This window comes from Protopterus annectens, chromosome 11.part0 (assembly GCF_019279795.1).
Source record: "Protopterus annectens isolate FY-2018-M chromosome 11.part0, PAN1.0, whole genome shotgun sequence".
In the NCBI taxonomy this organism is placed as follows: Eukaryota; Metazoa; Chordata; order Ceratodontiformes; family Protopteridae; genus Protopterus; species Protopterus annectens.
Window position 1 is genome coordinate 390289640 of NC_056745.1, and position 13795 is coordinate 390303434.

The 13795-nt window shown below is 42.0% G+C and overlaps 1 protein-coding gene across 2 annotated transcripts in view; it reads right to left on the reverse strand.

The window, feature by feature from the left end:
* GOLGB1 (golgin B1) overlaps positions 1-13795 on the reverse strand; it is a 1744011-nt gene that overhangs the window by 673987 nt on the left and 1056229 nt on the right. For both annotated transcript variants that reach the window (XM_044087881.1, XM_044087880.1), the window contains exon 7: positions 1678-1854. In XM_044087881.1, coding sequence (XP_043943816.1) covers positions 1678-1854 — 177 coding nt within the window. The remainder of the gene's footprint in view (positions 1-1677; positions 1855-13795) is intronic.

Sequence of the window (13795 nt, forward strand, 5' to 3'; positions counted from 1 at the left end):
CGTTTTTGAAGCTTTGGCTGCTTTAGCCCTGGCAAAGGCCTTAATAGACATGGCTGCAGGAGGCCTAGCAGCTCCACGTGCAGGGGTTGAAATATCCAAGGGAATAGTGTCTGATAATTCCTGAGAAACCGCAACTGCAGGTTGGATTTCAGAAGCCGATTCCACCAGGATAGAAGAGGCCTCGGTAGAAGGCATGTTTTCGGCTGGGGGAAGAACCGCTTGCTCGGTTTCAGCCGAAACCGAGACACTCGTGGTTGGCTTAACCGCGGTTTCGGCCGAAACCGCGGACCGCGAGTGTCGGTCCTTTTCCCTGCGTTTTTTGGTTATTTGTGAAGTCGGAGGATCCGACGGCATGATATAAGCAAAATCAGAGCCGAAAAACTGTTCTGCAAATTCCGACCGACGTCTAAGCGTCCGTCACTTAAAAGAAGCACAGGCTAGACAAGCTGCTACGTCGTGGACTGGGCCTAAACAAGGTAAGCAGTAAGAGTGGAAATCTTTATGAGGTATTTGTTTCCCACAAGTTAAACAGTTATTCACTTTTTCTGACATCGGCTGAGGCAAGAAAGAGTCCCCAACGGGGTACTTAGCTTTTTAGAAGTCTTCGAAGTAGTATTCGGTAGTAGTAATCTCTGGTTCTGACCGACCGGCACTTGCGAACAGCTTCTGCTTGAGCCACGCGGCAAGAAAGACTGAGGAAAATGGCGTCGGCTGATGCCTTTATACCCGAAGAACTGCAGCTATGACGTCGGGTGAAGCGCGACACCAGCCGAAGCCAGACCCAGACTTTGGAATCCGGCCGACCGAAGGGCTGCCTGACGACAGGACTACCCATTTGTAAGGACTGCAGATGCATCCTTGAAGGACATCCAGTCAAGCCCAAACTAGGCTTTGATAAATACACATCTTCACATTAAAAATATAAATAAAGACAAATCCACATATACACGCAAGAAGACACACAACCATAGCAGAAAATAGATGGGAAAAGATAATTTGATGTGAAAGTATGTTTTCTACTAGAAATACTAACCCATCGCAGCAATGAACTATGATACAGTGAAACACATCTACATCTGGTTCTACTACCGATCTGGCTCAGTAAAACTGAAAAGCTATGAAAGGCTCTATGCTGCTTTAGCTACTGTGTTCATGAAATATCAATCCTTTTTCATGGGAGTCTTGTAGAATTCCAAGATGTCTAGCAAGGAAAATGAATGGAACTCTTTTTCTTCCCCATTAATCACATCAGTGGAGGAAAAATAGCTAACCAAATATGCTAAACAGCACTTATAATTAAGTTGCTATATTGTTACATAAAAAAGTGGAGATAATTTTTAAAATAAGAAACATGATGGAAAAATGATGCAACACTATGAACAGGAATCAAGCTACAACAGGGAATAAGGTTGCACACTGCTACCATGGGGCTATGAAACATGACATGTCGAGCAGTGAGAAGTGGTGCGTGCACAACAAACAAGCATAAGAGCTAACATGAAGTTTAGCTAAATACACACTCTACAGACAAGGTCATCTCCTACAGTCGAGAACAAAACAGAATAATAAGGGGGGGGGGTCATACTGGGAGGGTGGATGCATATCTTTACCTGACAAGCACATTAACTAAATATAATAAAATAATTCTCGCTCACATGCATGGCATAATGGTAGTACCTTTTCCTGCTGCTGACGCATGTTTTCTTCAAGCTGTTCTCGTGTTTGCTGTAGCTCCTTTTGCAAACTATCAACTTTTTCTTCCCAGACTCTGGAAGCCTCCTCTTGTTCTTGGAGATAAGATTTCAGCTTTTCTAATTCTTGCATTTTCTCCTCATTAAGCCTGTGTTCTTCTTCCTACATGAAAGGTACAGAAAAAAAAAGCGAAGTTAAAACTTTTTGTAAAGGTTCTCATTAACATATGGAACTAATAAAGCAGTACAAGAGAATTTGTGCGGTACAAATATTTGGAAAACAAAATCACACATTTCAGAGCATTCACACGTGGAATGTAACGTAAGCGCATAAAACTATAATTCTTTTGTGCTCATGTATCACATTACAGCACATAGTCATTTTGCCTTTCAAAGAATACAGTGAATTTTCAGTTTTTTGTCAAGCAGTATAAGGAACACACTTAAAAATACATTCATGAGGTTTTCCACTACTGCACTCATCTCTATATGGGGCAAGGGTTTTTGAGATGCAAACTTGTGGAGTGCTTTACTTCAAGTAGGGCAAGGAGTTCAATACTACTTACTGATCCCCCCCCCCCCCCCGCCAAACACGATGTGTGCTATCTAACCAAGAACAGCACTTGGAAACATGCTACATTATTAATTATGGCATTACATTTGAAAATAACACTATTCCAACTTAAGTGAAGTTTGGTATACATGAAAGTCAGTCCTTTATTTACTAGTGACTGCTACAGTGCAAAGAATCACACCACCAAAAAGCCAACTGATGCACTTTAAACATTTTTAATGTAATGACGCAGATGCAAAATGAAAGTTTAAATTGAAAAACAAACATATTCAGTAAAAGGTAAAACACAATGCAGCGACTTTCTACAGCTACTTCTCCAAAAAAATGTGTGGGCTGAAAATGTATGTCAACCTCCACAATTTCAGACCATGAAGGTTACCAGTGGAATACCCCAGGAATCTGTGCTGGGACCACTGCTACTCAGTATCTACTTCCCAGATCTCCATTCATCAAGCTGAGAGTTCTGGTTAGCAAAGTTTGTAGAGAATTGTAAGCTGGGAGCTGTTGTCAAATTCCCTTCTGCGATACAGACACTTCAACAGGAGCTTACACTTGTCAATAGATGGCAAACAAAAAGTGGGCTCAAATCAATACAGTGGAAAGTACAGTTTTGTAACTACCATAAATGTAGATGTCCGATAGATATGCAACTGCAGTCATAACATATGGGTTGTCCTGCCTCAGGCAGCCCTCGGTCGGCCGGATTCCAAAGTCTGGGTCCGACGTCGGCTGATGTCGCATTTCTCTCCGACGTCAGAGCGGCTGGAGTACATAAGCATCAGCCGACGCCATCTTCTTCAATGTTTCTTGCCCCAGATGCCAGGTGCCCTCCAAGGAAGGCTGTAATCAAATTGGAAGATAAAACAGGTTTCCAGACAAATAAATAAGCAATAAACAGATACACCATAACAGATATCCCCAGCTAAGGGTAACAGGGATAGGAGTGGACCCAAGGCATAGAGGGGAAGGAGGGAGGGAAAACCCGACTGCAGTTGCATATCTATTGGACATCTACATTTATGGTAGGTACAAAACTGTACTATGTCCTTCAAGAATGCAACTGCAGTCATAACATATGGGTTGAATACCATAGCTTAGCTGGGGGAGGTGGAATGCTCTAAGAAAAAGATGGTGTAGCTATCAATCCCTGCAGGACTGCAGAAGCAAAGCCTGCTCTGGATCTGGAATATAGAGGAAGGTTGTAGTGTTTGGAAAATGTATGCACGGAGCTCCATGTAGCAGCTTCTAGAATGTCTTTTGTAGGCACTCCTCTTAAGAATGCTGTAGAGGTGGCTGTAGCTCTGGTGGAGTGTGGTCTGACATTGGCTGGCACACTCTTTCCATGGAAGGAATAACAGAATCTGATGCAGTGTCCAATCCATTTTGAAATTGTCTGTTTTGAAATTGCTTTTCCTTGTACTCCAGGGGCGTAAGCTACAAAAAGTTGATCAGACTTCCTACTGGTCTTGGTTCTGTCCAGGTAGTAGCAAAGCTGTCTGTGAATGTCCAAGGTATGCAACAGTCTTTCCCCTTTGTTCTCAGGATTGGGAAAGAAAGTAAGCAGGTGAATTGCTTGATTTAAAGAGACCCTAGATACTACTTTTGGGAGAAAGGTAGGGTTGGTTCGTAAGGATACCCTGTCTCTGTGAAAAGTTATGAACGGTGGTATAGCCATTAGGGCCTGTAATTCCGAAACCCTTCTTGCTGAGGTAATGGCCAACAGGAAAGCTGTCTTCCAGGAAAGAAATTGTAACTCCACAGAAGCTGCTGGCTCAAAGGAAGGTAGAGTCAATTTTTCTAGGACAAAGTTGAGGTCCCAAGCTGGTACTGGTGCCTTTCTTGGGGGCTTTATATTCTTGATTCCTCTAAGAAATTGCCTTAACAAAGGATGTGAAAAACACAGGTGGATCAGTGTTGTATCTAGCTGAGATAGCTGAAGCATGTATTTTTATAGAGGAGTATGAGAGTCCATTATGTAGCATATCTGCCAAATATTCCAGGATGAGTGTGATTGCTCAAAAGTGATGCATCATGGCCCCTGGTGGTGTTCCAAATGCTGAATCTCTTCCATTTGGCTGAGTAAACCTTTCTGGTGGATGGTCGGCGGGCTTCTGTCAGTATCCGCTGAACTTCCTTGGAAAGATGTAGGTTGAGGTTATTCATGGGATCTCCCAAGCTGTTAGCTGTAGCGTCTGGATGTTGGGATGAACTGTCCTGAAGTTGTGTTGAGCCAAAAGTTGGGGCCATTGTGGGAGGGCCCACGTTTTGTTGTGACATATGCTCCGTAGTAGTGGGTACCAGTGTTGTCTTGGCCAGTCTGGAGCTATTAGGATCCCCTTGGGCTGCTCTGCTTTGATCTTTAGTAACACTGTGGTCATCAGAGGCAGAGGTGGAAATGCATAGATTTTCAGGGAGCTCCAGTTGAATGAGAGAGCATCTATTTTCCATGCTTTTGGATGATATGTCCTTGAACAAAACTTTTGTATTTGATGATTGAGGTGGGAGGCAAATAGGTCTATGTCCGGCCTGCCCCATGTCGAAGTGAGTCGTAGATGGATGTAACCTCCATTCGTGGGGGTCTAGGAAATTCCTGCTTAGACTGTCCGCCAGAACATTGTCTTTGCCTGGAACAAACTGGGATTGCAACTGTATGTTTAGGTTCAGTGACTTTTCCCAAAGATTCATTGTCAGTCTGCAAAGGGGGTAAGAATGAGTGCCCCCCTGCTTGTTTATGTACCACATCACAGTGGTGTTGTCTGTCCGTATTAGTAGGTGGCCTGGTTGTAGTTGCTGTCCGAAGGCCTCGATGGCATGCATTACTGCCAGCATTTCTTTTTGGTTGATGTGCAGATGTGTTTCCTTTGGAGACCATTGTCCTTGAATACATCTGCCCTCCATGTGCGCCCCCCATCCAAGGTCTGAGGCGTCTGTGGTCATGGTCTGTGTTATCTGTGGTTTTTTGAATGACATCCCTGTGTTTGACTGGCTTACTGAGGCCCACCATAGAAATTCCTTTTGTAGACATGGAATGAGTGGTATGGTTGCTTCTAGGTTGTTGCTGTGTTGAGACCATAAGCTTTTTAGGTACCATTGAAGCTTTCTCATGTGTAGTCTTGCTAGTGGAACCAGGAGAATGCAGGATGCCATGTAACCCAGGGCCTGTAGGAATCTCCTTGCAGGCATCTGGGTGAGCTTTGCTAATGTTTTGAAGTAAAGAGTTAACTTCTTTTGCTTGTCTTCTGTCAGGTAGGCCATTTGAGAGGCTGTGTCTAGTCTGGCACCTAAGAAGGTAATTTGCTGGGATGGCTGAAGTCTTGACTTTTGAAAGTTGACTGTGTATCCCAGAGCCTGTAGCAAATGTATGACATAATTCAAGTTTTTTGTCAAAGTTAGTTTGTCGTCCGCTTGTATGAGGCAATCGTCCAGGTACGGGTAGATTTGAATCCCCTGGAGCCTGCAATGAGCAATTACTGAAGCCAGGCATTTCGTGAATACTCTGGGCGCAGTAGATAAGCCAAATGGCAATGCTGAGAATTGATAATGCTCTGGCCCTGCAAGAAATCTGAGGTATCTTCTGCAGCTGTGTCTGATAGGGACATGCAGGTATGCCTCCTTGAGGTCCAGAGTAATCAGCCAAGACCCCTTGCCCAGCATGGGAAGGAGTTGCTGTAGAGTCAGCATTTTGAACTTTGGTACTATGAGAAAAGTGTTTAAAGCGGGCAAGTCTAGTATTGGTCTTCATTGAGTTTCTTTTCTTGGAACAAGGAACAGTCTTGAGTAAAACCCCTGACCTTGTTCTTGTTGTGGAACTTTTTCTATTGCTTTGATCTGAGCAAGCAGAGAAATTTGCTTGATAGCCTCTGCCCTCTGGTTTTGTGGCAGGTTTGGCATGCCTAATTTCCTTGGCAAGGTATGAAAATGGAATCTGTAGCCGTGGTCTATAATGTCCAAAATCCATTTGTCCTTTGTCAGTTTGTGCCAATTTCTTGTAAACAGAGATAATTTTCCACCCAAAGGAGCCTCTGCTTGCTCCTTGGTCAGCGGACCTAAAGGAAAGTCATTGAGAATGTCCCTGCGGGGCGGGAGAAACCCCTGTGTCACTTCTTTGGTTTGCTGGTTGCAATTGTCGTCCCCTGTAGGATCCTCTGTATTGGCCTCTTCCTCGGGCACGCCTGTTTTTGCCCCTTTGAAATCTTTCAGGATTAGGAAAGGACCAGTTTTTAGAAGGCCAGTTCCTGCTGAATCTAGGTGGCTGGACCTGGAGGAAATCTTTGACTGTCTGAACTGACTTGGCTTTTTCCTCAATGGATTTTAACACATCTTTAGCATTAGCACCAAAAAGCTTGCTCTTTTCCAAGGGTGCATCAAGAAGTTTTGCCTTAACATGATCTGGTAAAGGCTGATCTTTTAGCCATGCATGTCTACGAATGACCGCCCCTGTCATAGCTGCCCTACATGAAGCTTCCAATGCATCATATCCACACTGCAGAAAATGATTGCTAACTTGCTGAGAATTGTGTACAGCCTCCTGCAAAGACTTCCTATCTAAAGGTTCAGGGGAGGCCAATCTTTTCTGTAAATCATCTAACAGGAAATCCTGATATTGAAACATGTGAAAGAGACAATTGAGAGCTCTCATAGATAAAGTAGTGGAGGTGTAGACCTTCTTCCCCCATCTCTCTAAGGACCTCGCTTCCCTGTCGGAAGGCAAAGGGTTTTTGGAAGTGGTAGCTGAAACCCCTTTAGGCCCCTGGGAAATTGTTTCTAAATCAACAGCATGGGCCCTAAAGAAATGAGAATGGGTTTCTGGGACCCTATAGTATCTGCCAGGCTTGACAGGAGCAGGAGGAAGAGTATCACGGGTAACACTGGAGTCAGAGTATAAATCATCCAAAACATCAAGCACAGGAGGTATAGCTAAGGGTCTGTGTTGGGGCTTTTTAAGGAAGGTTCGTAGGCGCTTTCTGGAATCTGAATATTCCTGGCCTAGCCACTTAAAATGCTCCCTCATGGAATGCAGAACTTCCCCAAAAGACATATCCTCAGGAGGAGAAGCCGAGGGGATAGAATCCTCTGCATCTGACTCCTCATAGGTCTGGAAGGGCTCTTCCTGGCTTTCGGAGTAAACAGAGTCCTCAGAATCTTCATCTGTGGGAAGAGGGTCAGGGGGTTCGACCCTGGGCCTCTTATCAGGAGGAGTCTGGGATCCTCTCTCAGGATGGGCCTGGGAACCTCTGATCAAGGAAATTAAATCTGCGGCCATAGCCATGATTTGAGTTTCAGGAGTAGGCTGAGGTAAGGCTTTAGCAGAAAGATGCTTGGACTTGCTGGCTGCCTTGGCACGTGTGTAGGCCTTGATAGACATGGACATGGGAGGCCTAGCCGCTCCACGTGCAGGAGTGACCTTATCAACAGCAATGGTCTCGGGCATTTCCTCGGTTTCAGTATCCGGAGGAAAGTCAATAACTGGCGTCGGAGTGGCCTCCGGTATCGGAGGTATCGGTAATGCGGTGTCTTCAGTTCGTAGCGGTGGAATGACCGCCTCAGAGGGAACCGGAGCACTCGCGGTTAGTTTTGGCGTGGTGTCGGTGGAAGACGCGGGCCGAGGATGTCGGTCCCGGTCTTTTCGTTTCTTAGGAGTCTGCGTTGTCGGTTGTTCCGACGGCATGGTGTAATCAAATTTATCGCCGAAAAAATCTTCAGCGAACTCCGCCCAGCGCCTGAGAGTGCGCTTGTAGAAGCGAGCACAGGCGGCACAGGCCGAGACGTCGTGGTCTGGGCCAAGGCAAGGGAGGCAGTAAGAGTGGAAATCCTTATGAGGTATTTGTTTACCACAAGACAAACAATTATTTACTTTTTCAGTAATTTCTGACATCGGCTGAGGCAAGAAAAGGTCCCCAACGGGGTATTTAGCTTTTTTGATGACTTCGGATTCGAAGAATACAGGAGCTGACCGACCGGCACTTGCGAACTGCTTCTGCTTCGGGCACCGCGCGGCAAGAAAGACTGAAGAAGATGGCGTCGGCTGATGCTTATGTACTCCAGCCGCTCTGACGTCGGAGAGAAAAGCGACATCAGCCGACGTCGGACCCAGACTTTGGAATCCGGCCGACTGAGGGCTGCCTGAGGCAGGACAACCCATATGTTATGACTGCAGTTGCATTCTTGAAGGACATCACAGCCGCAACTGGTAAGCAACCTTTAGCTCCAGACACCACTTTAAAATGAGAAGGTAGAAGGAGACTAGGATACATGGGTGGATAGCTCCCTCTCATTTTACCACCATGTTGCAATGGTGGTTAGGAAATCTTTCTAAGCTTGCACAGCTCATAGCAAATCATATTCCCTATGAATCAAAAGAAGTCCTCACCTTTTTGTATTCCACACTGATGAGACCTACTAGAGTACAATGCCCCCTTCGGGATGTACTTACTAAGCAAATCAAGCACACAGAAAGACCTCAGAAGTTCTTAACTAAAAATATCAACAGCTTAATAGACCTAATCTTCCAAGACAGACTGAAGATTCTCTCACTATATTTAGTATCATATACACTCCTCAGGAGTGATTTGTGCCTTGATTAAATGGCCATAAGGGGATCCAGTAGTCCAAGAACTCTTACACCTCCCAAAAAAATCAAACAGTCCTACTAGAACCAGAAATCCAAATCTGATCCAACAAATAAATAACATAACATGAAGAGATAGATTTGTCACACAACATCTACCCTTTCTGTGGCCAAACTTTTCCTCAAAGTTATGCAGTGTGACACGCTATCTGCTTTTAAAAAGGAGATGGATAGGCATTCATAAATTCACCCCTGGTATGACTGCCCCATCCCACCTTGAAAATGGAGGTTTCCAATTATTTGGTAATTGACAATGTTGCTAAGAACATTGGGGGGGGGGGCACTTCGTTTAGAAGAAAGGGAGCTCTACTGGCAGCTCAAGGTGACTGTATTTACGTGGCCTGGCCTCAATGACCAGTGCTCTTTAAAGTGTATTGTATGTTTGAAAGCTTTGGAACAAAGACAATACCTTTATACTATAATATGTTACCTTAATTTATTTGTACATGTATATATAAGTTTGATTTTATTTTTTGAATTTAATGAAATTCATTCAATTATCTAAATACATCATTATATGTTTTACTGATCTGAAGTGAAGTATATGTATGATTAGTGGGGAGTATGTGTCTTTAAATTACTAACATGAGGAATGATGTCATTGTATTTGAATAATTTATACTGGCTTTTTACTTCATGGACTTGTCTGATGAAGTTCTTACATTGGTTTTGGACGAAAGCGCTAACTGTACTGTGTTGTTCTAAGCCTGCCTGAATATGGACAAAGTATTTTTGGATGAAACTTGCCTAAGTGTTTTTTTGAGCAGTTTTTATATTAATTTGGTTTGTTGGTTTGATTCATGGCAAGTGGTTCACCCTCTAGGCCTCAGTTGCTGTTTTCATTGGAGAACCGTAATTCTACTGCTGAAGCGAATGCTGTAGCAAATTTGACATCTATTATACAATGTCTCGCTAATCAAGTTGATGACTTGACCAAGAGACTGAATGCTCAACAGCCAAGCTCACAGGACTTTACCATCCTTCATAATACAAGTTCTGGTACCAGGGAGCTTGCTGTAATCATGGATAATGTGCCTGCTTTAACCTTGCATTCAATGCAGTACCAGCCAGTTGCTGGCCCTTCACATAATTCCCAGGTGGCGGTTCTAGCCGCCCATTGATCCAGGGTATGGTGCCTTCCTTACTTGAATGTCTGAATAAACCTGTCGATTTATTTAGGTGCCTTGTCAACTGAAAGCACCCTTGTTTCGGACACTCAAATAGTTATCTGATATTGTTACCAATTTAAAGCTATTTGATTCAAAACTTTTTAAATACAAAAAATTTCAATTGGAAGTTTCTTATCTACAGGAGTGCATAAATAGACGCCAAATACCTAAAGGGTTGCATCAGTTGCAATATCCGACTGGCCTTGTGCACAACTTTTTGACAGTCAAGGGTGTGAATTTTTAAGGTTATTATTAATAACTACAATACTACTATGGCAACTATGAAAGAACTGCTGTGTTTAGAGACTTACATTAAAGATGACACTGACTTTTTCCGATATAAATACGACTTTTTCCGTATCTTTAACAGCAATGAGAGTTCACTTATTAAGCTTAGATCCACTAAAATATGGAAATTAGAACGGGATAAGAAGGATTACCTGAATGGAGCCGTATACCCACCTCTGCCCATATCTATTATTCATGAGCTGGCAACCGCCTACTAATTTACATGGTGACACGCCTGAAATCATGAATATAACTCTGCTGTTACCCAGGAAACCGAACCAGATGACCATGGTGGACCTATTAGACACAGTGAACGTCTACAACAATGTGAGGCGAATGTCAACCACTCTAATAATCAGGATTTTCACAGAACTGCGAAGGGGAACGAACGACAAACAAACCGGAGCTCATGGAATCCACAGAAACTTAAAAAGAACACCAAACGACTGAGATAGAAGCCAACACCAGTGTGGGATGTAATACTGTGAATGGCGGACATCTACGGATCCACCTGAACTCCAGTGGTGATTTTCACATTTACAATTGTATGGACTTTAACCCACCCTATGAATTAGTGGACTTATTAGCAAAAGGTCTGTCTTTTGTTCCTGGGAAAAGTGCTGATTTGGCGAGGACATTACTTGATCTTAAAATGTATACACAGAATACTTGTAGTGTCAATGATTTATGTGTTTCTAGTGTATATAACTCTCCCTTGAATAACACTATATTGCTGTTTGAAAAGCTTTGTGAACTAGACATTAGAAACTTATTATGTAAGAGACCCAAAAAACACATACATCTAATATGTCTATTGATGATAGGAATGTTTTGGATTTATTGAAATCACAGAAAATTTGTGTTTTAAAACCTGATGCGGGCGGAGGGCTAATTTTCATGAAAGAATTTGATTATACTAACAAAATGTTGGAAATGTTGCATACTGACACCTATGCTAATACTTCTTTGAATGAATTTAATGGTGTCTGTCAGAGGATTAGGTCTTTAATTAATGACCTAATTATTGATAACCACATTAACATAGAGACACTGAATTACCTTTGAGCCCCCTCACACCAGTGATATTTGGGTTACCTAAGATCCACACGGATTTACATGACTCTCCTTTCCGACCCACAGTGGATGGTAGGAATTGTATAACCTATGGATGTGCTAAACTTGCAGACAAAAAAACTAAAGAAATTCTTCGATGGTGAATCCCAAATTTGTAGGGATTCATGGGATTTTTTACAATCTTTAAATGCATTACAGTTTCAGGGTAATTTTAATTTCCTGACCACTGATGTCAAGGATCTTTATACGATGATTCCGCATGACCTTGGCATAAGTTGGGTCAGAGAAATCCTGTCCCTAAAAGAAGCTCTAGGTACTAAAATTGACCTTATTGAATATTTGCTGGAAATTGCTTTCTATAACAACATGCTGATCTTTAATGGTGAACATTTTTTTTACAACAGACTGGTGTAGCTATGGGTTCCCCAGTAGGGGTACCTTTGCGAATTGTGTAATGGCATACTGGGAACATGAATATTTATTTAAGAACCCTACATACAAGTACAGAGCTTACTGGTACACTAGACTTTTTGGATGATATTTTTGTCATCTTTCGGGGTGACCTAACTGATGCAGTTAACTTTGTCAATACCATTTCTGGGTTTACGTCATTCCTTAAATTTACATTTGAATTTAGGATTGAGACCATTTCCTACTTAGATGTAGAATTGTCTAAGGACTTGACCAATGAAAGATATGTAGCTAAGATATTTCGAAAACCCATGTACTCCAACACACTACTACACTTTAACAGCTCTCACCCATTTTATCAGAAGAGAGCTGTTTTTAAACGTTAACTAGGAAGAGCTGCTAGAATGACCACCCTGGATTCTGAGTTTTTGACTGAATGTGCTACTATTAAAAACATGTTCCTCAAGAGGTGTTACCCTCTTGCACTTGTTGATGATATTATTAATGAAGTTTACAGGAAAAGGAACAGTGGTTGGTTTAAACCACTATTGAGTAACACCACTGTAGCAGTAACAGAAACATCCGTTGATGTGACAGTAGTTGATTCTCATGTGGATACTAGGGTGGAGGAATTGGACGTTAATATTGATGTCCATACTTCTAACTTTATTACCACCTTTTCCATGGATGCTGGGGCTCTACGTGAAAGTCTATTGAAAAATTAGAGAATTTTACTGGATGACCCTACTACCCAACAGAAAATTGGTGAAAACCCTGGCTTGATTTTTGAAAGAGGGAACAATCTAAAGAATATCTTGGAGAATAATAGAAGTGCGTTTCCCTCTAAATCAGGAATGACTAAATGTGGTAGACGTAACCTTTGTAAATTTATGATGGTTGCCAGCTTTCATGGTTAACAACGGGAAGTATTTGATTCATGGTAAATACAGTTGTGAAAGTTGTAACATTGTTTATATTGCCTTATGTCAATGCTGCCCAGGGTTTTACATCGGTAAAACTGAGTGGCACTTTAAGTTGAGAGCATACGAACACCAATATAATACTGGGAAAGGTAATATCACAAATGCTTTGGCTAAACATGTGTCGAAAAACCCTGGGCATTTTTTCAATTATTTGGTAATTGACAATGTTACTAAGAACATTGGGGGGGGTGGGGGGTGCCATGGCCACTTCATTTAGAAGAAAGGGAGCTCTACTGGCAGCTCAAGGTTAATGCATTTACTTGGTGTGACCACAATGACCAGTGCTCTTTAAAGTGTACTTTACGTTTGAATGCTTTGGAAAGAAGATAATACCTTTATGCTATAACATGTTATCTTAATTTATTTGTACATGTATATATAAGTTTGATTTTATTTTTTGAAGTTAATGAAATTCGTTCATTTATCTGAATACATCATATATATGTTTTATTGATTTGAAGTGAAGTATATGTATGATTAGTAGGGAGTATGTGTCTTTAAATTTCTAACAAGGAGAATAATGTCATTGTATTTCAGTTATTTATACTGGCTTTTTACTTCTTGTACTTGTCTGATGAAGTTCTCACACTGGTTTTGGACGAAAGTGCTAACTGTACTGTGTTGTTCTAAGCCTGCCTGAATTTGGATAAAGTATTTTTGGATGAACCTTGCCTAACTGTTTTTTTGAGCAAAGTACTGAAAAGGCAGAAAAGGCCTTGTAGCTCAGTTGCCTTGTAACTCATACGATCCTATAAAGCTACTACACAATGGCAAATGTCTAAGACTGTTCATTACAAAATATTATCAGATTCTTACAACTTTTCACATGAAATTTACTACAATAAAAGACACACTTTAGCTTCTAAGTCAGTTTTGTGCAAGGACTAAGACATTTACTTTTAGCATTAAACAAATATTTCAAAATGAACCTGGAAATGTATAGTTGTGTCAACTACACAATTATGCAAAGATACAGA